Source organism: Balaenoptera ricei, chromosome 1, assembly GCF_028023285.1.
Source record: "Balaenoptera ricei isolate mBalRic1 chromosome 1, mBalRic1.hap2, whole genome shotgun sequence".
NCBI classification, from domain to species: Eukaryota; Metazoa; Chordata; class Mammalia; order Artiodactyla; family Balaenopteridae; genus Balaenoptera; species Balaenoptera ricei.
Genome location: NC_082639.1, coordinates 192,464,669 through 192,491,859, shown reverse-complemented (window position 1 = coordinate 192,491,859; position 27,191 = coordinate 192,464,669). Strand labels below are relative to the sequence as shown.

Here is a 27,191-nt window from a genome sequence, read left to right as displayed (position 1 = left end):
TTAGCTCCAGTGACCGGGCACATCTGGGGCAGAAACCATTAGCATCACCGGTGCCCCGGTTTACTGCAGACGGAGTGACTGCTATGGCCATCACCCTGGACGCCGCCATCCCCTAAACCACCACAATCGCCAAAAGCATGACGACCACCACTATCAGCTCTACCACCATCACCAAGACCATCACCACCACCGTCAGGGTCACGACCACATCTGCCAGCTCAGGACACCGACTGCCCCCTCCCTTTCCTGAGCTCAGTTTGTATGAATCTCATTCAGCTGAGAGGAGCTTACATTTAAAAAAAAAAAAGGTTTTATTATTCAAAAATCCCCGAGATGTTGTTCTTGGATGTCTGTGCTTTGCACCGAAGAAACTTTAGTATCTAGGCAAAATGAGGTCCCCACCCCTTCCCCAGGGTGACCCCTGCAGGGTCCCCATAACCCCAAAGAGCACAGGGCTCTTTCTCCTCCAGGTTACGAGCTGAGCTGTCGGGAGCCCAGGGACGGGCCTGGATGGGACGCCACCCCTTCTTCCGCCCGTCATCCTGGGCTCCTGCATCCTGGGGGTGGCCCGTTGAGCCTAACCTCAGGAGACAGAGGACAGTTGCTTGTGCCGCCCCCGGCCCATCTGCTCCTCTTCCAGACTCATGTTTCCTACGCTCAGAGCTGCTTGAGATAATCTGGAATTTTTTTTTTTTTTTTTTTTTTTTGCTAAGGAGGGAAGCAAGATGAGAGTGGGTGTGGGGACAGATTCCCTTCCAGTTCTGTCTGGTTCAGGCTGACGCGAGTGTCAGTTTGTGTTCCCTGAACAGCCAAGAACAAGGGGGAGGGGCAGGATAAAGAAGGAGGAGCCGGAGGGGCTGGGATGGGATGGGTCGGAAAGATGGTCCGAGTGACAAGACGGTGGGATCTGGAGCCCCTTCCCTCGGCTCCGGCCTCGGACCCCCATCCAAACAGGACTTAACCTTTGACAGGTGGCCTTCACCTGCCCATTCACTGCTTTACATGTGAGCTCAGGGCAGCAAAGTAGACTCCAGCTGCAAAGTGACCGGACGCCAGACAAGTAACACCGCTCTCCCCAAACCTCAGGGAGAGGAGCAGCCCGCGGCACCGCTTTTCTGAACGTTTACCCTGGCACAGGTCACTGAGGGATGAGGGCATTTGCAACGTGATGGCAGGAACCCCAAACCTCAGCCGTCAGGCTGGAAGCAGGAGGCAGGGCCAACTCGGCCCCTTCATTACGCTTCTCCACCAGGGAGAAGCACCACTGGTGTGTGAGCACCAGCCCGGAGGGTTTCACCCGAGCCTTCTGGCCTGGGAGGGAGCCACGGTGACTCCGGCCCACTGTGGCTCTGACGGCCAGCCAGCGGCTCCAGGACTGAGGGTGCCGGGGGCACAGTGGGCACGGGCTGTGCCCAGGCAGCGCCCAGGCGCCCGGGGCGGGGTTCGGGGGGGCGACCAGAGGACTCCCTGAGCTCAGCAAGGCAGGAGGGGTGGGAGAATGGCGGTGGGGAGAGAAAGGAACAAATGTGGGTGGGAGGCCGCTGCTGTCTTTTAATCAAATGCAAATGTAAGGCTGACAGCACACAACGGGACTTGCCTAACTTCTGGGTCTGTAGTTTGGGCGGCGTTTGGAGAGGAACGAGCACCCTGGGGAGAAGCTTCCTGAGCACAGGCTCCGTTGCTCGCAGGGAGGACCCGGGGACAAGTCACCTGGGGGGTGCGCCCGGGGATGAGACAGCACGGCAGAGGCAGGGCCCAAGGACACCCCAAAGAGAGAAGGGGCGTTCTGGAGACGGAGGGGCCTGGCTGCAGGGGGTGTGGGCTGAGGGCTCGTGAAGGCTCAGGAGGGAGGGCCCGGAACACAGGGACCGGAGGACAAAGGATGCTGGGCTGCGTCTCCCTCATCTGCCTGGTGCTCCCTGAGGACAGGCCCTCCTCCCCCTACGACCCACACAGTGAGCGTGGACGGGTAATGATGAGGCAGCAGCAGATTAAGAAATATCTCATTTAAGCCTGGCAGCCGTCCAACAAGGTAGCTACAATTCGACCTGTTGAACAGGTGAGGAAACCAAACCTGGCCCAGGGCCTCAAGACCAGTTAACACAGAGGCAGGATTTGAACGCAGGTTTGTCTGCCCTGTACCCTGTGCGTCTGACCACTGTGTTCTGTGTCTTTCCTTCCAGGACCCCCGTCAGAATACACAGAGCTGCTGCAAACAGCTTGCAGTGAGAAGCTGGGAACTTTGTGATTGTGATTCAGAGATAGGATTTCAGCAGGAAACCCAATCTCTGTGCCGTGTGGGAAAGTGGCAGGAATCCAGCCCCTGCCCAGCCCCAGGCCTGGCTGGGCTCCTCTGGCTCAGAGGCAGGGCTGGATCCTCTGGGGCAAATCCCTTCCCATCCCCCACCGGAATCCCACCCCTAACACCAGGCCAGTGGGCCCCCAACCCCGGCCCCAACACCCAGGCCCTAGCCGCACGCCTGTGGGAAGGGACGGGTCAGCGTCACCCCATCACCTGTGCTTCCCTGAGATAAGGAAGGAGCCAGGACGTCTTGGCCTCATCCCTCCCCAGATGTCCTCCCAGCTGTGTGATAACAAGCCAGCAGGGTGGGTTCCATGTCTCAGCCCTGAAGGACGTTACAAGGACCACCAGAGGGGGTGTTGGCCGAAGGAGGGCCTGGAAACGGGGCAGGACGATTCCAGAGGACCTGGGGTGGGGACGGGACAGATCAGGCCACCACAAAGCTCTGGGTCAGGCCTGAGTCCCCATCCCTCCCAGAAATGAGGGCACTGCCAGCTTGTCTCTGATCTGGACAGGACCCAGGCCTGAGCTAAAGTCCAGGAACAGGTAATGAACTTGAACACAAGCTGCTCCTTCTGCCACCTTCACACACCCACTTTCAACCCCTCTTTTCATACTGTTTCTGCTATTTTCTTTTTATCAAAGTCTAAACAGCCACTCGGCTGAGGAATGACCTTAAACACTTTTGATACAGCCGACTTCTGGAGAATGTGTTTTCCCTCTCTCCTGTGATGGCTCTCAGGCCCCCCACCCCCCAGGGGAGACTGGCAGATCTCTGGCACAGAGGAGCCCGGAGCCGTGGGCACCACGTTCTGCCTCGTGGACCAGCGGCAGGAGGGTGGGTCTGTGGTTCAAAAGGCAGCAACCAGGCGTGTGGGGCAGTAACGAACGCGGAGCAGGAGAAGAGGCTCAGTAAGGCCGGCCCCCTCCCCCCGCAAACCCGGCTACCCCTGCCCTCCACCCCCAGCCCTGCAAGGCTCTCCCTGTCCTGTAACAAACTCCCCCTCCACCCAAGCTGGCTGCAGACACAACCAAGACACTGAACTGAACTGAACTACCAGGGCTGAACTGGAGCCAATCGTGAGCGACGCCATTGGGCTCACTGGTCGCCACCGGGTCTGCGGAGCCCCGGGATCAGGATGAAGAGGCCGGGGGTCTGAGGCCTTCGGGGAAAGGCGGCAACAGAACTAACCGCATGGTCATCGGCGGTGCCAGGCTCCCTGACTCCCTCTTCTATTGAATCCCCTCCATTACCCCCGCGCAGGGCGCGTAAGCTCCATCCTGCAGACGAGGGACGGCTTCGAGGAGGGGGAAGGGCAGCCAGCAGGTGAGCAGCAGGGCTGATTTGGACCCTCATCTGCACGACTCAAGGCTGGTGCTTTCCTCTTAGGCCGGGCAGCCAGTGCCCCAGAGACGCCGGGTTCCGGCCAAGGGCGGACACGCCGTCCCCTGCAGCTCTTGGGCCGGCCACGGTCCTGCCGGGACAAGTGTGCAGGGGGGCGACGTGAACACAGCTGTGCTGAAAGTGCCCCAACCACAGACCCCACACACTGTCCTCAGTCTGGCAGCGGGGACCAAGGGGGTCCGGGGGACGCGCTCGGCTGCCTGTGCCGCCAAACTCCTGCAGGAGACCTCAGAACAGGGCCACGCTATTTAGAATAAAGGACAGGGCGGCTACCCAGAGGATCTGCCGTGTCTGTGGAACTCCGCAAGGCCAGAGTTCTCCACCGGCGAGAGGCCCTGTAGCACCGTGGTTAAGGAGGCTGGCGCTCGAGCCAGTCTGCCCGCGGGTGGTTCCCAGGCTCCTCACTTCCTGGCTGTGTGACTCTGGGGAAGTTACTTAACCTCTCAGTTTTCTCACCGGTAAAATGAGAATAAAAACAGCACCTAACTCACTAAGTTGTTCTTGACGGTTAAATGAATTAATAATACACATACAGTGCTCAGCGTGGTGCCTGGTACATATCACATAATGATTGACAGATATTATTATGAGCCCCTGGATCTTCCATGAAGTTAACACCACCGCCCCCGCCCTCCACTTCCTGCAGATGCAGCATTCGGCGGAATCTAATATAGAAATCAGGAGCCACTGGCCACGGGGGAGCAAGGAGGTGGGGGGCGGGGAAGGAGAACTCAGCCCCTGAGATTAAGACAGGGCTGAATCTGTGGCCTCAGCCCCAGGCCAGCCCTTCCCTCCCCGAGCTGCCAGCTGGCAAGTCTGACCCCTCTTTGACCACCAGGGAGGCTGAGGCATTACAGGGCTTACTCAAGCTCCACGGTTACGAGGGACAGGTCCAGGGTTCACAGGCAGAGGGGCCAGGCGAGCAGCTTATCCCAGACGGACGCAGAGGGCCCCGTCTCTCCGGCCGGTCTGGTCATCCTCATTGTGGCCACGACCTTCCCGTCCACGGGGGAAGCCCTCTCCCCATAGCCTGCCTGCAGCTCTGGACGTTGCAGCCCCAGCACCGGCCACGGCTGCCCCATGACTGTCTGTCCGTGGTCTGCTTCCCAGATTGGACACGCTGGGACGCAGGGTCCTGGGACCCGAGGAACGTTTGCCGAGGGCCAGAGAGAACTGATTTTTACAGATCGGGGCTCTCGGGACCGTATCAGCCTGAAGGCTCTAGATTGTCTACAGGGCAAGGGGGGGCAGATGTGCCTACTTGTGCCAGAGGCAAAAGAGTCTGGATGAGCCCGAATCAAGCCTCGGCTGAATCTCAGTTCTATGTGAACTTGTCGAGTGACCCCGGGCTCCTCTAAGCTTCTTCACGTCTAAGTCCGTGTCAGAGTGGGGTTTCCAGTCGACAGCGACGCACCAGGAGGGCCACACTGGCTGTTGAAGATGAACAGCTCCCACACCTGCGGCAAATGAGCACTCCTCCTCCACCCCCGCCCTGCCCCTGGGACCCCGCGACTCGGCACCCACGGGGTTAACTTCCGGCGTAACAGGGAGCCCCAGGCATCCCCAGTTCTGCAGCCTGGCCCTCGAGGATTGTGAAATAGTCTGCGAGGATTGTGAAATAGTCTGCGTGTGACCCTTGAATACTGTCTCATTGTGAGGCTGACCTGGGTTCCCACAAAGCGCTCAGCACAGCTGGCAAAGAGTGGGTGCCCACTAAGTGCTAGTCATTGCTGTTGTCAATCCCCAGTGATTCCTGCCTCTGGGTGTCTCGGGGACCACCATGGGGCCTCGGGAGGGGGTCTGCTGACCCCCCTGCAGAGTACAAGGCCGAGCGGCGTCTTGGGCTCTGATGTTTCTTCCTGGAAGCTCAAACCCTGCGGCCAGGCCCTCGGTGGCCCCCAAGCCACGGGCTGGGCAGAGGCGCCCAGCAGGGAGGCCTTGCCGGGCGTCCAGGAGGCCCCCTGATGTGCAGCAGAAGCAGGGGCGGCCTCTCCAGGCTGCCCACTGAGCCTCAAGCCAACCCCACCGGGCGGGCCGGGCGTCGGGCGGCCCAAGGCTGAGCCCTGACCCTGGGGCTGGGGAGCGGCCCTCGCGGTCCCTGCTGTCCACATGACAGCAGTAGCACCGCCTGCCCGCCCGCCCAGGGGGCACCGCGGCCTTCGCTGCTGTAACGCCCTCCCCGCGGGGCCGGATGAAGGGAGGCCAGGCGGTGAACGCCCCAGCACCCCTGGACGCCTTGTCACCGTCCGTGGAAACCCTGAGACATTGCGACACGCCTGCGTCCTCCAGCAACCCTGAACTCTTGGACTCCTGGGGGTACCCGACTCCAGGACAAAGCCAAACACCCCAGCTCCTGGGACAGTGGGACCCCATGGCAATGCCCAGGGCACGGAAACTGGTCCAAAGAACAAAGGAGGAGGAGGATTTGCATTGGGTACAAGGCTCCCCATCCTCCCCTGGGGCACCCGCAGCACCTCGAGCCCTCCCACCCGGGACGGCCCTCGAGGACCATCTGTTCCTAGGGCTCCCAAGCGGCGAGGTCCAGTCCGGTCCTCCCACCCCCTCCAAGGAAAGCTGGGTGGCTGGAATGCCTTCACCCCTTATGCCAAGTGTTTCTGACTCCTTTAAACAGCTCCCAACTCCTAACTCCTTCAGGAAGGCTTCCCGGATGGAGCAAGTACCCTGGAGCCGAAATGCAGTGCCCGCCCTACGCACGGCTCTCTTTTCACGCCAACCGAGTTGTACGTCATTGGAATACTCTGTCCGTCCTCACACTGGTTCACATGCTGCTGCCGCCGCCATGTATGGTCTGATTCAGCTTTGCGGTGGGCTACGGGTCTAGGCTCTCCCGGGGGCTGGGGCAGGAAAGTACTGACCCCTCAGGCCTAATCAGAGCTGCTGCTCATCAAAGACAAACTTCTGGGCACAGAGGCGTCCTCCCCCTCGTCCCTCCCATGTGGACACTGCAGGGGCAGCAAGGGCCACATTCACTCCAGCGAACAGATGTGGAACTTGCGAGGCCCTGGGCCGGCTGGTGTCCTCACTCAGCAACCCTCTCCCAGGACCGATTCCAGAGCTGGGACTCTTTCGGGTGCCTTTTGGGGCAAGCCCTGACAGCTCCCACCCAAAGGTCTGCCCAGAGCCTAGCGCAACCCCTGGGGCCGGTCATGGTCACGTCAGGGCCGCCCCCAACCTGCTCGTCCACCTCCTTCCCCACCTCTCCCGCAGCTGGACGGTACCCACGATGAAGCCCGCCATTTACCTCCTTCTTCCGTTCCCATCTCTGCTGCCGGGATCCCAACCTGCATTTCAAAGCGCAGGTCACTTGTCCACAGCGTCCCCTCCTGCCCGCCGCACCGCACTCACCCCACACGCCGACCGGCTCCAGGCCACCCTGCTCTCCCACGCACCCCTTCCCAACTATTCCGTAGCACCTGCCCTGCCCTGGGATGAGCAGGAATCCCTATCTCCTCATCCAGCAGGCCAGCAGCTGGCGAGCGGGGCCCAAAGCCGCAACCCCAGGAGCTCGTGCTTTGTCCACAGCGACTGCTTGACAGCAATCCTGAATTAAATGGAATAGAACTCAACACTGTGGGGGAGGGGTCTTGAGGCTCCTGGAAGCTGACATCACAGGGGTCAAGGTCAAGTCCTAGCCCCGCGGCCCACCTGCTTTCCTGGCTCGGGCGGCCAACCCACCGACCAGTGTCTCTGTTTGCTCAGTTGTAAGCGCAGGGTCACAGGGTCACTGTGGGCAGTAAGTGACTCACTAAACCTAAGGGACAAGAATCTCATGCCCCACATGGTCTATGGGTGCTGGTTACTGGTAGGTCGTCACTTTCTCTGGGCCCGTTTTCCTCCTGTGGAGCATCAGGTCCCAGGGCCCCGGGGAGGGCACTCCGCAGCCTGGGTGTGCTGGAGCCCGTGGCCTATGGCAGCTGAGGGTTCTGCACAGAGAAGCCCGGCCTCCCGGGTGGCTGCCTGCGCCCCCAAAAGGGAGGGCCTGCTCGGCGGTCGCCCCCAAAAGGGAGGGCCTGCTCAGCGGTCACCAAGGGCAGAGGGAGTCTGTGTCCTCCTCAAGGTTCTTTTCTGGGAGAGGAACCAGGCAGGGAGCCCCAACCCCTGCGCTCTCTGCCTGGGGGTCTCTTTGGGGGAAGCTGTTCCAGCCTGGTCGTGGTTCAGACCCTTTCACGCCCGGACAGTTGTGTGCGCGCACACACGGACACACACACACCCCTTCGGTCTGTGCGTAGCTGCTAGGGGCCGAGTGTGCAAGTGTTTCCATGCACCGCTCCACGTGACACACCCAGCCCCTGTGCACCCTCGTGCACACCCTGACTCCCAGCCCCATCTACGTCCTGGGGGTTTACGTCCGGACGTGAAGGTTTACGCGCAGGTTTCCCCACACACTTGCCTGTCTTGCGCTCTCAACCTTCACTACCTCCCTATGCAGCCCAAGGTCACGGCTGATGGTCTGGCTCTCCAAGAAAACTCCAGCGCTTTTCACCAGATCACTCCCAATGGCAGCACCCCAACTGGACACCCTTCCAGACGAGCCAGCTTCCCCGGGGACCAGCCTGGGCACACAGGGCCCACACCCTGGCTTCGCATGCCCGAGGCTCGTGAGCAAGCACCCTGGGAAGTCGGTTCAGAGCGAGCGCTGCTGCTCGGAAATTAGAAGACGGTGCAGGAACCGCCCGCTGCAGAGGCCCTGAAACATATCATCGGGATGTCGAAAATAGACCTGATGAGGGCTCAGGCCAAGGCCCGCCCTGGCCACCGGCCAAGCTCTGGCCAGAGCTGAGCTGGAGAAGAGCCGCACGGTAAACAGGCAGCGCTGGCGGCGAGAGCCTGGACACTGCCGGAGCCCGAGCCCTCGGCACCTGTAACGTGCCCAAGGTGGTGTCCGTGCTCTCCCGCCTCAGTGCCAGTGGGGACCCCGCACGTGCTCGCTCCCCCCACCGGCCGCACCCCTGCAATCTGCCCCTTCTTCTGCCAGAGGCACAGGTGCCGATCAGAGACGAAGAGCTGGGATCCGCCCTTCCGGGCACACGCGACTGCGACCACGCCGGACACGCCCTGGGCACAGCTCCGGGAGACAGACACCCTCCGGGGGCATCTTCCCCGTCTGAGCCCTGATGCCTGCTGGTCAGACGGAAGCCTTGGACCCAGGGGGCTCCGGTTTCCTCTCCCTGCAGGGCCCGGGTCCCCAGAAGCCACAGTAGGGGAAGTTGCGGGGGGCGGTGCCCACTCTGAGGGCTGACGCAGCCTTCCAAGGCTTCCACGCAGGAGCGCAGCCTGCCCACACAGGGCCAGCGAGCTGCGCCCGGCCCCCCGGCCTTCCCCGGCAAGAGAGGGAGGCTGCGGCCCCGGGGACATCAGACGCAGCTGGGTAATGCAAACAAGCTGTGGGAGGAGGTCAGCCAACGCAAATGAGAAGCATGTGGCATCCACTTCCCCTTGGCTGGCAGGCTGGCCGCCGCAGGCCTCCAGGCCGAGGGAGACGCTGTGGGAGGGAGCCCAGGTCGGCCAGGTGCTGGGGGACAGACCTTATGAGGGGTGGGGGGTCCAGCTGGGGGCTGGACTCCACGGGGCCCAGGAATCAGGGGAACAGCTCGGCCCCTCCCCCTACCAAGTCTTACTGCAAAAGAAAAGACAGACGGGAGAAAGAGGAAAAGGGGGCGAAGGGAGGAAAGATGCGAGGGGACGCAGTCAGGCATCTGAGAGGCAGGCCAGCCTGACCCGAGAGGATCCGGAGAGCAGGTCTGCACCCACAGGTGGAAACTCTCAGGAGACAGAAACTCTGCTTAGCGGGCTTTCTAATAACGAGGGCTTTCCAGGAAAATGAGGTAGTGAGCTCTCTGTCACCGGGAGTGTGTAAACAGAACACCCACTTGCCTACGATGCTAGGAGGGAGTAAGTTCTGCTTTAGGTGGGTGGCTCAACCAGACAATTTCCATTGTGTGTTCTGTGAATGCCAGGGGGGAGGCGGGGGCTCTGCACGGAGAGGGTTCTTCTCTCCCGGCTGTACAAGAAGGCGACGCAGAGCAGCAGGGATGGGCCTGGGGGCTCTGCTCAGCTGGCTCAGCGCAGGACCCGCTCTCCCTGGAGCCCCGTGGAGCAGCCTGCACCCCCAGCCCTCGAGGTCAGAGGCTGTGGGCTGTGGGCACGGGTGTGGAGGGGCGGCCCAGAGCAGACCGAGGCTGGAGGTCTGCAGAAGACAAAGCCTCCGGTGTTGGCGGCTGGGTGGGGACAGGCCACAGGGGTGGCGGTTGTGGCCGCAGGAGATGTTAGGGGGTGGGACGAGAGCTAATGGTCAGAAAGCAGCCCAGGATTCCAGGCGACTTGGTGCTGTTCTGCCTTCAACCCCCATCCAGGAGGGCCTGGGGCCTGGGGGTGGAGCCGCTGCTGACCACCGAGGGCATCTCCCTTGAGAGAAGCCCTGGGCACGTCCCCTCCACGTGTCCTTGTCCCCAGAGCACAGGAGCTACCCCAAGGCCTTCCCGTCCCCCATCCGTTCTCGGCAGCAGCAGGGCCGTGGCTGCCCAGGGATGGGGAGGAAGACGGCTTTGGCTGCGGCGGCCTGAGCAGGGCAAGGCCCAGAGGGTAAGAGCAGGACCCCACGGGCCCTGATGGAGCCCGAAGCCTAGCCCTGGACACGAGGAGAAAAGAAACGTCCTCTCCAGCGCTACCCCTGAGGAGGCAGAGGCCCCGCAGCGGGAAGGGCCTGTGCCAGCTGCCCCTCCGCTACGCACGCGCTCACCTGCAGGCCTTGCCTTCCTTCACCTGTGGCTCTACAAGCCCGGGAAGGCTGCAAGTCAGCGCCCTCACTCTCCTGCCGGGCCTCTGGGGAACCACTGGGAAGGCACCAGGAACGGCCCTGCGTGTAGAGCCTTGGGCACGAGAGTGTGGGTGAGCTTGCACACGCGGCCTGGCTGCTCGGACATTGGATCTTGGAGGACTCCCAAGAATCCTCCACCCACCGACCCCCCAGTGCACTGAATAACAAGGAAGAAAGCCATCTGAGAAGCCATTTCTTCCCTCCCCCTATTCACAGCATCCCAGAATGTAATCTCTAGAGTAAATTCCCACCCCCCGCCAAAAAAACCCACATCAACCCACTGGCTTAGAAACAGATAATTTCCTGACTTCCTTCCCCTGCTCTGTTTGGCCTGCGTCTCTGAGGGCCTAACCGTTGTCACGGCAACCCCTCACGTGGGTCCAGACACTTTCTGAGGAAGTGGGACCAGGCGCTCCAGCCGCCTGGGTTCCTTTGCACCTGACCTGGTCCCCTCGTCTGGAGGGCTGAAAAGGGGGTGCAGTGTGCGTGGGGTCACCAGACTGACTGCTTGGAGGTCCTCGGACCCAGGGCTGAGGAGGTGGAGGAGTGTGGTCGGGACGGGATTGTGTACGTAACTGCTCTGAGTTAAGACAGGCTCTCTTAGGCACCTGGGGCCCTGTCAAGGTCTGACCACCTCTATCTGCACCCCTCCCTGATGCCAACAGATAGGAGAGAGCCATGGAGCAGCTCTGCCATTCACAAATGGGGAACGTGAGTCCCAGAGGAGGTCACAGAGCTTAGGACTTCTGCACAGGGAACTCAGGACTGCGGCCTCCTGCCTGCCCCAGACCCAGGCCAGGGGCCGGTGACCTTCCCTCTGGAGCCGAACTGCCTGACATGGACTGTCCACCAGGGTCCGAGGGCATATGATCCCTGAGACAGGCCCCCTTCCCCTGGACACTCACCCCTCAGTCTTCCAAGTTTCTAGGGTTTCCCAGTGGGACCCTAGTTCTTTGGCAGCTTCCAAAGCGAGGGAAGGGCAGGGCGCCTGTCTGGACCATCTGGGCCCCAGCTGATTTCTGGCAAGCCATGATCAGCTTTCATTCCCTTTCATTCCAGAAAGGCTCTTATTCGGGGATGCCTCACTCCCTCTCCCTCCAGCAACCGGGGCTGGGCAGCTTCCGGGGTCTGAGATGGTCCCAGGGAGTAAGCGTGTCCTGACTTGGAGGCTCACGGGTGTAGAGCCTGCGTCCTTCACCACCATCCGGAGGCAGAGGCGTCCACTCGTCTCCCCAGGGGCCACCCTGCTCTCCAGGGAGGGTCCTGACAACCCGGACACCTTCATGGGTTCTCCTGTTCCCCCACCCCATCCCACACAGCAGAGGGGCTCTACCTGGCCGTCATCTTCTCCCGCCTCCTCCCCTGCCCTCCCCACTCCACCCTTCAATGCCCCCGCACTGCCCTCCTGGGGCCAGCCCCGCCCGGGGTCAGTCCAGCACATTCACCAGACTTTCCACCCCTCTCCCCACACCAGCCCCGCCGTGGGGTCATCAGGGCCGGTCTGGTGGCCCATGCCCAGCACACACCAGCTTGGTCAGGCCCCTGTTTGCCCGCTGACTCCCCTCCCTCAATCAGGTCCCCTACACAGAGCTGCGACTTAGCAACCAGGACAGACGTGCAGAATCTGCCTTCCCATCACTGGCTCAGGGAAGACTCCAAGCCCCTCGAGACTCTGACCCTGCGTTTCCGGACCGCCTGGGAAATGGGGCCTGTTCTCCCCTCACTCCCAGGGCGCGCTTTGAGACATGACAAGTGCTGAGTGGGCGTGAGGGGTTACAGCAAAGCCTCTCCCCCTGCCCTCCTCTCCCCTCGCCCACCAGCTCTACGACTATCTGCCAGGGTTTCTGTGGTCACTGCCTCTTGAGATGCAACTAAGAGGGCTTCGGCCAGGCAGCTAGGTCCTGGGGCAGTGTAGGGACGCGCAGGGCTGGGGAAGCCCTGACCTTGAAGGGGGGCTGTGCCCTCTGCTCTTCTGGGTCACTGACACTCCCTCCACTCCCCCCAGAGACAGCCCCCGCTTCCTCTCCCCCATCCCACCCCACCCCCTCGTAGCCCTGCAGGGAGTGTTCTCCCCACCTGCCCCTGCACCTCCCCTGGCCTCAGTCACAGCTCAGTACCACCTCCTTAGAGGGGCCTAAGCAGGCCCCGCCCCCATTTTCTCCACAGCCTTCCTTGGTGCCTGGAATTACTTTCTTTCTTTTCTCCTTTACTGTCTGTTTCACCCCCATTAAGCTGTAAGCTCCTTGAGGGCAGCACTCGGCACAGGGGGGAGGGGTGGGGGAGGGGTGGGGGAGGGGTGAGGCCGCCCCTCGACTTCTGCCCCCACCCTCATCCCCACGGGTCCCTGCCTAAGGAGGCCGTGCCTTCAGGCCGCTGCGCCCCCCTCTTTGCCCTTGTCCAGCCCCCCGACTGCCCCTGCAGAGCCCATATGCGGCCTCCTCTGTGAGCCTCTGAATCCAAAGCTCCAAATCCCTGCCCCTGCTCGGGGGTCCCTCGTCCTGGCCCACACGGGGCCTGTGGGTCCCGGGAAGGTCGCGGTAGGTCGAACCAGTCTTCCCAGCTCTGCCTTCTCCAGGCCGCCAGGCGAGCACCTCACCCCCCATTCCCACGCGCCCCACCTCGTCCTGCCCATCACTCGGACCGCAGCCCGCGTCGGTCCCGCCCCTCACACGCGCACGGACACGCCCCTTCCCAGCCCCCAGCGGGGCTGGCAGCCCGCCTGGTACCCGGGAAGCTCGGGTCCCTCGGCGCCGGAAGACCCACATCCCAGCCACCGCAACAAGTCCGCGGAGCCACGGCGGCCGCCCGGCTCCGGGCCTCGCCGCTGTCCTCTCGTGGCCCCGGCACGGCCCGCGCCGGCTCCCGAGGCGCAGCGGCCTTGCGTCCCGCGCATCCCGGGTCCCTCCCTCTCAGGGCACAGGGTCCCCGGGGAAAGCAAGCGCAGTTCCGGGCCCGCTCCGGGTTTTTTGCTTAGGCTCTTCAGGCTCGGAGAACAATGGGGCAGCTCTCTGCGCTTCCTCCGCCCGAGCGAGCTTTGTTCCTCCCTTCCCGCCCGCTCGGCTTCCATTAGCCAAAAGGCAAAGGCTTCCCAGTCAACCAGGAGTCTCCGCGCGAAAGCCCAGACCTTTCCACACGCCCTAAAAACCTGGGGAGTGGGGTGGGGTAGGGGTTTGGCCCAGGCCTGGGGCCGGGGCCGAGGTGCAGGACACGCGTCCAGATGCGGGCAGCTGGCTGCCCGCCTGCCCCCAGGCCCCCGTCGTGTCTCCTTGCCACAGCCCATACCCGGGAAATCCGACTCGTGCTCCCACCGGGGATCCAGAGAGGAAGCGGAGCCTCAGCTCTGCTTCGCGGCCAAACAGCCCTCACATCTGCTTTCCCCACATCTGCGCTCTAGGTCGGCTCCCGCCGGCGCTCCCCGGCAATGCTGAATGCGCTCTTGCCCCGCACAGACCGCACACGGCAGAGGTCACCAGCAGGCCCCCAGGTTTTGCCGTATTAAGATTCTAGGCTTTAAGATCCCGGGAAGCTGATGGGCTCTATTTCTGAGGAGCTAAGCCCCCCACCCCATTGTCCAGCCTCACCTCCGGCAGGCCAGAGCAGAGCCGCAGCCTGGGGACGTCTCTACCAGGGCGCACTTCAGCCATATGCACCTGGGGATGGGCCAGCCCTGTGCCTCTGGGGTATGCAGTGTCCCCGCATAGCCCGACCCGGGGTCTAGAGAGCCCCGCCGCTCTCCCCACACCTTCCCTGGCAGCGGGCGAGGGGAAAGGCAGGGGTGGGGCAGGGAGGCAGGACTCACCCAGCACTTGGCTGAAGAGCAGCTGCTCCAGGTCTCCCAGCACGGTCACCACGAGCTCGGGGTCCACCTTGAGGAAGGCGCGCTCCTCCTGGCCCTTGGCGGGGGGCACGGGCCCGGAGCCCTTCTGCGCCTTGGCTTTGCTGGAGAGCAGCTCGTCGTCCGACTTGCCGTCGTCGCTCACGGCTGCCTCGGGAGCCTTGCTGAGCGGCTTGACCTCGGCGTAGGGGCCGCGCGGGATCCGGCTCGGCTTCCCCAGGCTGGGGGCGAGCGGGGCCAGGGGGGTCTTGGCGCCGCCCGCTGGGCCGCCCTTGGCCTGGAAGAGCGAGTGCTCGGACTTGGACAGCGTCTTGGACATCAGCGGAGCCTCGCGGCCTTTGGGGCCCGCCTTGCCTAAGCCCTTGGGCGCCTTGGCCATGTCGTCGCTCCACTCGGGCTCGTAGAGCTGCATCTTCTTCTCAGAGTCCGTGAGGAACGAGAGGTTGGTGAGCGACTTCTGCTTGCGCAGGTTGGAGGCGGGCGGCCCGCCGGGGACTCGGCCGTCCACGCTGCCGGACTTGAAGACCTTGAGCTCCGCCGCGCTGGCCTTGGCCATGCCGCCGCCGCCCGGCGCCTTGGCGCGCTTGGGCAGCATGCCTCTGCCGTCCGCCGCCGCCTTCCTGCCCGCGCCCCGAGGCTCGTCCGCGCCCTCGTCGCCGCCGCCGCCGCTCAGCTCCACCTCGGGCTGCACGCTCTTGACGCTGCCGCCCAGCATTCTGCCCGCGAGGAGCGCATGGACGATCCGCGCGTCTGCAGGCACCGGGGGCGGGGGCGGGGGGGGGGGGGAAGCGCGCAGGGAGGAGGCGGGGGAGGGGAGGGGAGGGGGAGAGAAAGGAAGGAAGGAACCGAGGAGGAAGGGGAGAGGAAGGAGGAGGGAGCGAGGGAGCGGGGAGGAGGCGAGCCGAGGCGCCCGGGAAAGAATCGCGAAGAAGGAAGCCGGGGAAAGGGAAGGAGCGCGGAAGCCGTGGAGCGATGGGGCGGGGTCGGAGAAAAAGGGGCGGGGCGGGGAAAATACAAATCAAAATCTTAAAATCAATCAAAGAAGAACGCAAGCCCCGCAGCTGGCTGGCGCTCGGAGGTGCCCGGCGCCGGGACCCGGTCCCCCGCCCGCCCGCCGGCCGGTGGGTCCCGTGGGTCGCGCGCCGCCCGCCAGCGGGAGCGGAGGCTGTGGGCTGCGGCTCGGAGCGCAGGAAGGAGGGGGGAGGCGGAGGAGCCGGCGGAGAAGGGGAGGGGTGTGCGCGAGCGCCGGGAGGTGGGGGAGAGAGAGTCTATTTCTGGCTCGAGAGGGGGTGGTATCTGCAGCCGAGAGCCAGGGGCGGATGAGTAGGGGGTAGGGGGAGATGAAGGATTCGATCCGGTCTTCTCCTCGCTTTCCCCGCAGAGGCGGGCAGGTTCGGGGCACGGGTTGCCCCCTGCCGCCCCCGGAGGTGGGGGTGGGGGGCGCAGTGGAAAGGTTCCGTTGAGCTGGTATGGGCGTGCGGGTAAAAGGGGCTGAGACTGGGCGGCTCGGGACGCGGAGGGAGAGTGGGCTCGTGGGGCCTGGGGGGAGATAAGGCGGGCGTGGAGAAACAATATCCAGGTCGCCCGGGAAACTCCCGGTCCCCCACTTGCCTTCAGTCTCTGGGGCTCCAGGCTGCCCTCCTGAAGTGCGGGATGCCTCCGGAGGACGGGGGCAGGGGGTGGACGAGGGTGGCTTGGAAAGACGGGGCCCAGGGTTGACTAGGCAGGGGCCTCAGGGCCTTGGAGGCAAGGACTGACTCTTGGGATCTGGAGATTGGGTTCCCGGTGACTGCATGACCTTGTCAAAGTCACTGCATCCCCCCACCCCCACCCCCGGTCTTCTCTCACGGCGGTTATAGTACCAGCTTCAGAGGTAAAGGGACTTTGGACCTGCAAAGCGCTTTGTCAAACCCAGGGCATCAGGAGGGAGCTGAGCACTGGCCCCTTGCCTGCCAGAGCTACGGTGGAGCCTGCAGAGCACTTAAAAAAGACATTTTCCGAGCCCTTCTCCCTCCCCTCCCACCCGGGCCCAGGGAAGAGAGCTGGGGTGGGGTGGGGAGCGGAGGCTAGAGGCTGACGAGCAGGCAGCCGTTTGCAAGGGGCTGTCCCTCAGTAGAGGGCGACACTGCCCATTCTCCACGGCCTCCCAGGTCAGGGCCAAGTTGCCTAAGCAAACGGTCCTCCGGCAAGAAAGTGAGGGACAGGAGAAAGGGAGGAGTGGGCCCCAGCGGAGCCACACACTGGGGAAGGCACAGCCCTGAGAACTATTCGCCAGAAAGCACTAGCCATGGGATACCTGCCCACCTCATCCCCAACCTCCATCTCTCTAGCCCCAGGCCCCCCTTCACCCTAGAATCGGTGTCTCCTGCTTCACGCACTCTGCTAGCACTCATCACAGCCTGCCTGGTGTGAGAGGCATTTGTGTACGTGTCCGTCTCCCCCACCGGCACCCACGCTCTCAGGGACGGAGCTGTGTCTCTCGGCACCTTGGTGGAGCAGATGCTGCCGCTGTGTTGGTAACGTGGATTTGGAGGCCTCAGGGCTGTGCCTCGGGCCTGCTCCCTGCATGGCTCCTGGGTCCTGTCCCCAGGACTCTGTCTTCCATCATCCCAGGCCTGGACTGAGACACTATAAAGTCTGCAAGTCCAGGTGTCGTGGCAGAGAGGATGCACTGACCACAGTACTGAGCACTGACTTCTCAGGCAGAGGGGTGTTTGGTAGGAAACGTGGACCCTTGGCTGGGCATGGGAGAAACAGAGAAAGATGGCGATTCTGCCCTCAGGGAACTCAATGTCTGGCAGGACATGCAAGATAACAATACAAGACCCGGGAAAATAATACTCCTTTTCATGGGAAACAGCAATGTCAAGCACATCAACACATTCGCTGCAGGCAGACAGACGGAGGTGGGTGTATACTGATTACAGGAATGACAAGGGGGAGACTCCCAACCCCGGAGGACAGAGCCCCTGGCTGTCTCACTGATGCTGTAACCCCAGGGTCTGGCACTTACTTAGGAGGTCCCCAATACATATGAGCATAGGAGTAAGAGGTCGTGCTGGCAGGTGGGAGAATAGGTGGAGGAAATCTCAGAGGCTTCCTGGAGTAGGATGCAGTATAAATAGGGAAGGGTTCAAATGGGGCAGGGGGGTGGGCAGGGAGCAGGGGCAGTGAGTGCAAGTTCACTAGAAGGTCCCGTGGCAGAGGGCACAATGCAGACTGGCCTCTGGGCCTGTGTCCAGCACTTAGAAGACTCACAGGTGGGCTGGGATCGCGATTTCAGATAGGGAGTGAGACACAATAGGATGGGTAAAGGGGCTTAAGTGGTTTCATGCCAGAACTTGGTCCGGGCACAGAGAGTGCCCAAAGGAGGAGGCCAATCAGGAGATCTTCCCTCTGGGCACACACAGGACACTCATGCTTAAGCCCAGACACAAGATCCCAGCTCAAGGAGGGGATCCAGTCCCATCGTCGGTGCCAAAGGTCTGGGTGACCGTGCGCTCCCTCCCCCGACACAGGCCGCTTTTCATGAAATCAAAATCGCTTCTGAAGTCCTCATCCTTACTCAGGGGTCTCCTCCAGTTTGCACAAGACACAGCTAACTCAATCACGCGGGAATCTCACCATTCCTAAAAACAGCAGCTTGAGAGTCTGGGGACACTTGTTCCCTAGTGTACCAGGTTACAGTAGTTTGCTTGTTGTGTGTATGTCCTCCTCCTGTACACAAATTCAACCTCCTCCTTAGTAGACAAGGAGAAATGAACTAGCTGCCATCTAGCCGAAAAGCATGATTTGCGCTGTGGTCCATCCCAGCCCGTGCGCACTGCTGTAGACAAGGTCCGGCGCCTCCTCCGGCCCCTTGTCTCTGGTACCCACGTCTGTAGGTTCCCTCCTCCCACATCAGTCCCTGGAGTTGCTCTGACACTACTCCACCTGTTGCGCTGTCCACTTGCGCTTCCTGGTCCCTGGATGCCCACTGCCCCGGACCTGATCCTCCTTCCTTCCTGGGGATCTTACCCCCTCATCGGCTCCTGTGTTTCAGCCTGGTCCCTGCCCCCTCTCTTTATTCCCGTGTCTCCTCTTGAGGGATATCACACGCCCCAAACCCCATGCCCGTCCCCTTCCTTCAATAAACAGCTCCTGAAATTTTGCCTCCTTCTAGAAAAGAGGGTTTTCCAGAAGAGAGGCACTAGACCCCCTCCATCTTCCCTCTGCATGAAACACCACCTGTCAATTTGTGAGACAGAAAATACCTTCCATGCTCACCGCCTGGGTTGATTCAGGGCTGATCCCCATGAGGACCGGTCCCCCCTCTGTCCACCCAGTACTGCTCACCTTCCCGCTGTCCCTCTCTAAAGGGTCTTGCTGTGATCACGGGGTGGTCCCTTTAAATCATCATCTTGGCGTCCTGGAACTTATAGACGCTCCCCAGTGAGGCCTCTCCCTCTACCCGGCTCTCTTTATTCCTTTCACATCCCGAGTTTCCCACCATCCTCTACTGCAGTGGGAGCGCTCGGCTGCCGTGGCAACAGCCATTCCAGCAGCAGTCGATAAAGCCAATATATGCTCCCTCAAGTGATTCCTAAAAAGAGAGGATCCTGCCCTGTCACAGCACCCCCAATCCCAGACTGGAGCCCCTCCCACTGAGGGGTTCCTGCCCCGTCCCCTCTCCTCTCCCCACTCTGCAGGACCGCCTGGCCGGGAGGGTCCCATGAAGAGAGAAGGCGAGGGTCTGTGTGCTGAGGCAGAGGCCCGGCTGGGCAGGGAGTGGGAGCTGATGATGCAGTGGCCTGTGGCAGGGACTGGACCCTGCCCGGGCTCCAGAGGGGACTCGGGAAGGAGGCTGGTTTGGAATCATGAAAGTCCCCAATCTCCAGCCCCCCGAAATCGCTCATCACCCCACTCCTCTCTCTCCAAAGGCATTGGCAGTCTCTGAGGTGGGCGTGGGAGGAGCGATTTGACCACATCTGTTGACCGATAACTTAAAGCAACTTGAGGAATGAAGATACAGGCACAGGGCCAAGGACAGGCATGCAGTGTGATGTTACATCCCCCGCCCGTGACTGGAAATGGATGTAGCCCTGGTTGTGGGAGGGCATTCTGGGATCTGCCCCTCGGTTTGAGAGAGGATTTCTGGGGGTGGGGAGTGAGGAAGAGAGGAGAAGTTGGGCAGGAGGGCTAGGCTGCCCCCACCTGGTTGACCTTGAAAGGTGACCTTGGGAGAAGGTGGGATCTGAGGCAGGGGGAGTGGGCAGGTGAGTCCACACTTGGTTCCCTCGAGGGCTAAGGGCAGAGCAGAGAAGAGGGGAGGGTTCTCTTGATTTCTATGCCCACAGTCAGGATCTGGAGAGCAGAGGCTGAGAGACAAGCACCTTCTTTAACGTGTCCCCACCTGACCCCTGTGATGAGGTCCTTCATCACGTCCCGACACCTCCACCTTTGTGGAAAGCCCTCCAGCCACTGATGCCCACTTCCTTCTGCCCTTTTCTCTTCCATGTCACCCACCCCCCATGTCCTTCCACCTCTCAGCAGGGACTTCTTGAGCACCCAGAGCATGCACGAGGCCAGGCTGGAGGCTGCAGAGGTGGCTGATGCCGAGTGGCGTCTCGCCTGCAGCTGGCCAGCCGGCCTCCCGTTGCCCACACCTGCTCAGCGCCTCCGCACGCCAGCTCTGACAGGTGCCGCGGGTGCAGCAGAGAACGGCACAGACAAAAACTCTTGTCCTTGTGGGACGTCCACTCCAATGGGAGGGACAGGCAATAGACAGAAACGTCAGCTACTGAGAAGTGCTAAGGAGAAAGAACAAAGCAGGAAGGGGAATGTGAAACAGCTGTGGGCAGGGGGTGACTATTTGATTCGGTGACCAAGGAAGGCTTTACTGAGAAGGTTCATTTGAGTAAAGATCTGAAGAAGAGAGGGGACAATCTCTATGGATATCTGGGGGAGAGGTTTCCAGCCAGAGGGAACAGCCCAGGCAAAGCCCTGAGGCAGGGTGTGCCGGGTGTGTTCGGAGAATCCCGAGATCAGAGGCGCATCTGCTAGAGAGAAAAGACGGGGCCGGCGGCAGGCAGTGAGGTCAGGATGTGATGGAGGCCAGTGTGCGGAGGCCTCAGAGGTCATCACTTGGCCTTTCGCCCAGTGAGATGGCAGCCCCCCGGCCGGCTTGGAGCAGAGGACTGGCACAGTCTGGCTCCCCCCTGGAAGGGTCCCTTGGCTGCTGGGCGGGGCTCCTGGGCAGACTGCAAAAATCAAGCTGAGAGATGACGGTGGCTTGGAACTGGTGGTGGCTTTGGCGGTGGTGAGGAATGGTCAACTCTGGGCATCTTTTGAAGCCGTTAGGGTTTGCTGATGGACCAGATGTGGGTCTGTGGGAAAGAGAGGGGTCAAGACCCTCCCAAGGATTGGGGCCTGGACAGTTCTAGGCCTGGGGTTGCTGTCAGTCAAGGCCGGGAAGACTTTAGGAGGAGCTGGCGTGGAAAGAGGATTGGGCCCTCTGTTTCTCCTGGCCCTTCTCAAGGCCAAAGGGCCCTCCTGTGCGATGCCTTTCCTGACTCTCCCACACGCTTACTGCAGCCAATGCAATAATTGCCTGGCATCCGGCCAACATCCTTTATCCACTCCTCTGTGATTCCCAAGGATCCACCCTTGGTTGGCCTACTGACGATGAGCTTTTCCCAGAACCCATCACGGCTCTCTGCACACAGTGGGCTCTCAGAAATATCTGATGAATGACGATTGATGGAATGAATGAATGCGTGACTCAGAGCAGATGTGTGGGGACTGTAAACAGCAGTGACGTCTCGGTACCCGCGGTGAGAGACAGTGCAGCTGGTGCCGAATGGCAGCCAGGCCCGGGGACAGCGTCCCAGCCACATCTTCCCTCCCTTCCCTACAGCCCTGGGCCGCGGGGAGCCCAGCACACCCTCTCTCTGCCCCTTCGAGGAAGCTCCAGTTCTTGTGACCTTGGGACAGGTCACAGCTGAGACCCTCTCCTCCCCCATCTCTGCCCTGCACACCTGTGGGGGACAGGGCGAGAGTGGGCAAGAAGTCCTCACGTTCCTTCGCGCACCTGGCAGTCCCACCAGGAACTTGAGCCCCACCCTCCCCGGCCACCTGGAGGAGAAAACGAGCCGGTGGACACAGTGGTCCAGCATGGATGCACCAGCTGGCTCGCACCTCATCCAGGAAGCCCTCCCAGATTGATCCTCTTGCTTCCTCCCAGCCTTTGCTTTCCAGGGCCTTGGTAGCTGAGACGTTTCTGTGGACTCTGCAGGGCCCTGGCTCAGCCTCTCTGGGCCCAGGAGGCTCCCTAAGCTTCAGGGTTGGGGGTTTTTCCTATGGGCTCCAAGGTCAGGAGTGTGGACCCGGAAGAGATTTGCTGTCCGCCTGCGTTGGGGAAAATGAGGCCCAGCAAACCCAAGGCTGGCCGTGGAGCCCGGGACCGTGGGCCCCAGTCTGCCTTCTGGCCCAGCGTCTCAGGGAGCACTTCCGGGAGGCTGAGGATGCCGAGGAAGTCTAACTCCAGCCCGCGTTCCTGGGGGCTCACGGCACTGGACGCCTCTGCCCTGAGCCTCCATGCCAACAGGACGGGGGCGAGCCTGCCCATCGTGTGAAGTAGGGGGGCCGAGACGAGCCCAGGGAGGACACAGGGCCTGAGCCCGAAGCCCAGTGTCCCCAGCTGGTGGGCAGGGCTCTCCCAGGCTGGGAGGGCGTAGGCGCTCTGCTCAGAGGCTGGGTGCTCTGGGTGTACGAGCGGGGACTGTGGCCCGAGGGCCTCAGACCCGGGAGGTGAGGTCCGATCTAGGGCTGGGCTGTGGCTCCCTGACGCCCCCCAAGCATCCTGACCCCCAGGCTAGAACACGGGACCTCTGTTCCTCGGCAGGGGAGCCCGGGCGTGCACAGCAAGGCACTGGGTTCCTGCTCCTCTTCTGAGCACCCCGCCCAGGACCCCTGAGCGCTGACGCCCCCCTTCTCCATTACAAGCCAGAGCTCCGTGATGGCGGGCGGAGGTGAGCTGGGTGGCTTCCCAGGGAAGGACTGTCCCCCACCCTCTGGTGTCAGCCGCCACAGAGGCCAGTGCTGACCCACACACGGCACTCAGCCTCCCTCCCCCGCCCCCGGGAGCCTTGCTCTCCGATGCTCTCCTACCCACCCTCGGGTCCAGGCCGAATCCCACGCCCGCACCTTGGCTGTGTCTGCCCTTCTCCCCGATGCCTTCTCTTACATGAATTCAAGTCCAGTTCACCCTTCAAGGCCCAGCCTTGGGGCCGCCTTCTCTGACTACATCCCACACTGATCTTGAACTTTCCTCTCTACCGATTATAGTCAGGGTGCCACGTAGTCAAATTCTGCCCAGTTGTATCCCAGGGAGAGATCCTCCCCCTCTAGCTAAATTGTAAGCCCCCCATTATAGACTGCATGTTGGTATCCCCCCCGAATTCATAAACTGAAACTCTAATCCCCAGTGTGGTGGTATTTGGAGATAGGGCATTTGGGAGGTAATTAGGTCACAAGGGCAGAGAACTGGCAATGGGATTAGTGCCCTTATAAGAAGAGGCACCAGGGCGCTTGCTTCCTCTGAGCCAGGTGAGGACACAGCGAGAAGATGGTTGTCTACAAGACAAGAAGAGAGCTCTCACCAGGAACTGAAATGGCTGGCACCTTGACCTTGGACCTCTCAGCCTCCAGAACCGTGAGGAATACATTTCTGTTGTTTAAGCCGCCCGGTCTACGGTACTTTTGTTAAAGCAGCCTGGGCTGACTACGACGTCTCCCTACATGGAGCCGTTAAGAAGGGCTCACTGATGCTTGTGGAGCCGCGGGGCAGGGGGTCTTTACCGCCACGAAGCACCTGCTATTGCCAGGGACCCTCTTAGACCTGTCACTTGCACTGTTTCATCAAACCCTCCGAAGCGGGGACTATCATTATCTTCATTTTACAGAGAAGTATGCTTGCCCAAGGTCACCCAGCAGGCTGCCGGTGGGATCAGAATTTGAACACAGATCTGAGGGTCTCTCACAACTTCCCACAAGTTCCTGCTGTTTCTCGGGACTTGCTGAATAATTGCACGTGATCCCAAAAAGGAGGCCTGGGTCCTGGAGGCGGGGTGGGGATTGGGAAGGACCACCTGTCCAGCCAGGAGCCTTCTGGAGCCCGGATGCCCACCGCACCTGGGGTCTGCCTGGGTCCAGAACTGCGGTCACACTCGGACTGGCCCGCAAAATCCTGGCGGTGGGGGACGGGGTGGAGGATTCCTCCTATGGACCCAGCTGCTTGTCCGCAGCACCATGGGCCCTTCATGGCTCAGCCTCGGGACCTCTGTCCTGAGATCCTTGTCACTGGCAGGGGACCTGGCAGCCCTAACACATCCAGGACCCCTTGGGGACTTCCTTATTCCCGAGCCTTGGGGGTCTCGGGTTCCCTTCAGGACTCGCTATGTGGCCTTAAGAGAATGCCCACATTCTCCGCACTTCAGCTGGTCAGGAAGAAGTCAGGTCGGGGTGGAGGTGGGCTTCCAGCAGGGAGAGGCAGGAGGAAGAACCTGACCCAGAGGACTCGGTCTGAAACTGGACTCATGCAAAGTCAGACCTCCTGCTCCCGGCTAATACAGAGACCAGGGTAAGAAGTCTGGATGTTTCCCACACGGGCTTGGCTTGTATGTTGCCATGGCAACCGCCCCCACACACCTGCTGGGCCGTCCATTGCATACTGGGCCTCAGAGGAGCTCTGCAAGGCCCAGATACACCATCCTGAGACCAGGATCAGCCATCGGTTGTCATGGCAACCGCAGGCCTGAGAGGTGGGGGCGTGGGGGGCGGGCAGGAACCCTAGCCAGGGCAGCGGGAGGGCAGCGTGTGCTGGCTGTGCCCTGTGTCATGTGGGATGGAGACCCATGAACTGCCTGTATGGGTATGTGTCCTCTGATTCACGCGAACCTACAGTCCACTCTGATCCGTCCGTGCAGGATTGGCTGTTCTAAGGTCAGAGGAACCTCAAAGACAATCTTACTCAGTTTTCTGCTTTCGGGCAGAACTGGTCCATTTGTAATCAATCCTATTACCTTGCTGTGGGCCAAGAAACCCAAAAGCCAGATGAGGCAAAACACAAGGCCCAAACCCAGGTTGTCTGGCCAGCCCCGTGATGACATCACTGCTGCAGAGCAGAATTTCTTAGTCTGGATTCACAGACCAGATACAGAAGGCCCGTAAAACCAAACACCACATGCAAGCTTTGCGTCGTGAATACGTGCATTTGTCTGGGAGGCGGATTGAGTGTCCACCAGCTTCTGAAAGAGGTCCTTGATGCCAAAAAACTAAGGACAGCTCCTAGAGGAAGGAGAAGCCTCTGCCCAGCTGGGCCAGGGAGAGCTGGGCGGCTGAGTTAACGAACCCGGCCTCTCCCTGCCTGGAGACACACTCCCATCCGGTGGCTGCTCAGATGGCACCTCTGTGCTTTATTAGAGTTTTGTTAGGTTTTTAAACAAGGCATTAAACGTAACAGAAGAATGCCATGGCTCCTGTCTCAATGAACGTTAATGGACTATTCACTGGTGAATACAAACTGCCCTGCAGATGCCCAGGATATCCACTGGTGTGGGGCCGAGGACTCCTCCTCCCTATAGCCTGACCTCATCCCCAGACGCTTCCGGCCTCTGCTCCCCACTGCACACGCCCGCAAGCTCTGCCGAGGCCCAGCCTCCCAGGCGGGAAGGATGCAGGAGCTCACAGGGTCCAGCTCCTGCCCGGGACTGTGAACCTGGGCTGCGGGGCTCCACTGCCCCTGGGCCTGAGCCTCCCTCCTGCTGGAAGTCCCTTCCCTCTCTGACCTCAGCCATTCTCCCCCCAGAACCTGCTGGCTTCCCTCCCGCCCTTTGAGAGAAGGCACAGCTAGGTGCCTCTCTGCCCTCCCCGCCCCCAGGGCTTGGGCGACCCCACGCCCTCCCACCCTCCCTCTGCACCGGACCCTTTAACTATCTTCAGCTCCCTCTGAAGCTCCCAACCCCATAACCCAGGAGACATACACAGGAAGGCAGGGTTTTGATTCGGGCTGCCTCTCAAAGGACTCGTGTGGATGAATATTATGACCAGGGGTGATTCTCAGCTCTTAATCCTCCTGGGTCACTGTGTCCGTGTCCCCTCACTCTCCACTGCGTCTCCCAGAGCTCCTTCTGGGCGGGCTGCTGGGTATCTGCTTGTGGGGGTGGGGGTCTCCCAGCGGGGACCCTAATCCTCTCATCACAGGGGTGGGGGAGCTGTGGGCAGGGATGCTCTGTGCCCATTTCTGCCCATTCAGTGGTGCCCAGGGCGGGACTGAAGCCTTGCACGTCACTGGCTTGGAGGGTGCTCTCCACCTGCCTGGGCCTCCCCAGAAGTCAGGAAAGGAGGGGCCCCCCTTTGCCCGGGGGGAGGGGGCAAAGCCTTGTGAAGCCGAGTCTTTAAGGGCAACCCTGGAGGTGAGGTCTCTCCACCGGTCACAGACGGACAGTGGTGGGAGTCTAGAAGTCTCAGCTCCTCCCATGGCTGAGATTTCTAGCTGCCCCACGACCCCGGCTCCCTGGATAACTGCCCCGAAGTTGTATGGGGTGGTCTGATCTGGAGAGATTCCCGGTGACCAGGCCCACCTCCTTCCAGTAAGTATCCTTATCCTCGGGACCCGCCCACGGCCCACAGGCGCAGGGAGGAATGAACGGGGTAGGATCTCCTAGGAAGAATGGAAGCAGTTCCTCTGAGGCCGGAGAGTTGAATCTCAAAGCCCTGCAGGGAGGAGCTGAGTCCAGGACAGACAGGCATGGAACACAGGGGTGAAGCTCCAGGAAAACCACAGGGGATGTTTATCACCTTCCCTCCCACCATCCTTCCCAGCATCAAAGACCCGGGCTTTCCCAGCACTGAAGGTGGCCGCTGCTCACATTCTCAGGGGGAGTCTCACTGGGACGCACGCACACTCCAGAACTGGGGCTTCTCCACCACGGGGCCTCTGTGCAGCTCATGTACAGTTGCACAGGCTGAACACTGCACAGCTCGACAGCCACAGACGCTCCACTGGGCAAAGTCTGTGCCTGCTTTGTCCCTGGATGTACCCAAGTATCTAGAGGAGTGCCTGGCATGTAGTCGGTGCTGGATAAAAATTTGGTGAATGGGTATAATTCTCTGGAGTTGGGCAACACAGGGGCCCTGTGTTCTTGGGCGGAACAGGAAGCAGGGAAGCTAGGCCCTGCCAACCCTGTGTATTGCTTTTCGAGCACTCGTGGGTGGTAGTCCCGGGGGACCTGGGCTGCCCAGCCTCTGCTATTTTTGACCCTCCACTAAAATGGGCCGAATCCACTGCCTGGAGGTGAGCCCCATTCCCAGCCAAATGCTGACGTGAGAAGTCCCCCAGGCTCCCCCCTCCCCCTCCCCTCCTCCAAAGAAAGAGAATCCAGATGCCTCCAGTTTTTAGGCACCACACCCCGCTCAGCAGGCTACCCTGGATGACCTCACTGCCTGGCCTCTCTCCCTCTGCGGCCATCCCCGAGCCAGGCCCGCCTCACTGGTCATCTCACAGCCTCTCCGGCCTCCCTCGGTGCCCAGGACCTGGGACGTGTCCCCTGCCCCCAGGGAGGTCACGGCAGGGATGGCCCAGAGCGTGACCTCTGAAGGCTGGGCTCCAATCCTGGCTGGACCACCTTGGGATGTCACTTACCCTCCCGTCACCTGTAAGGTGGGCACATTAGGAACGGCCCTCTCCCCACCCCAGGGCAGCAGCAGGTCACGCCCGGCATGCGCTGAGTGGCTCCCGTGTGCCGGGCAAAGCTTCTCAGCACTTTGCTTG

At 61.4% G+C, this 27,191-nt stretch overlaps 1 protein-coding gene across 3 annotated transcripts in view; it reads right to left on the bottom strand.

Moving 5' to 3' along the window:
• The window catches only part of NAV1 (neuron navigator 1), a 209,986-nt gene that overhangs the window by 111,962 nt on the left and 70,833 nt on the right, over positions 1-27,191 (bottom strand). For all 3 annotated transcript variants that reach the window (XM_059943309.1, XM_059943329.1, XM_059943319.1), the window contains one exon: positions 14,345-15,130. In XM_059943309.1, coding sequence (XP_059799292.1) covers positions 14,345-15,130 — 786 coding nt within the window. The remainder of the gene's footprint in view (positions 1-14,344; positions 15,131-27,191) is intronic.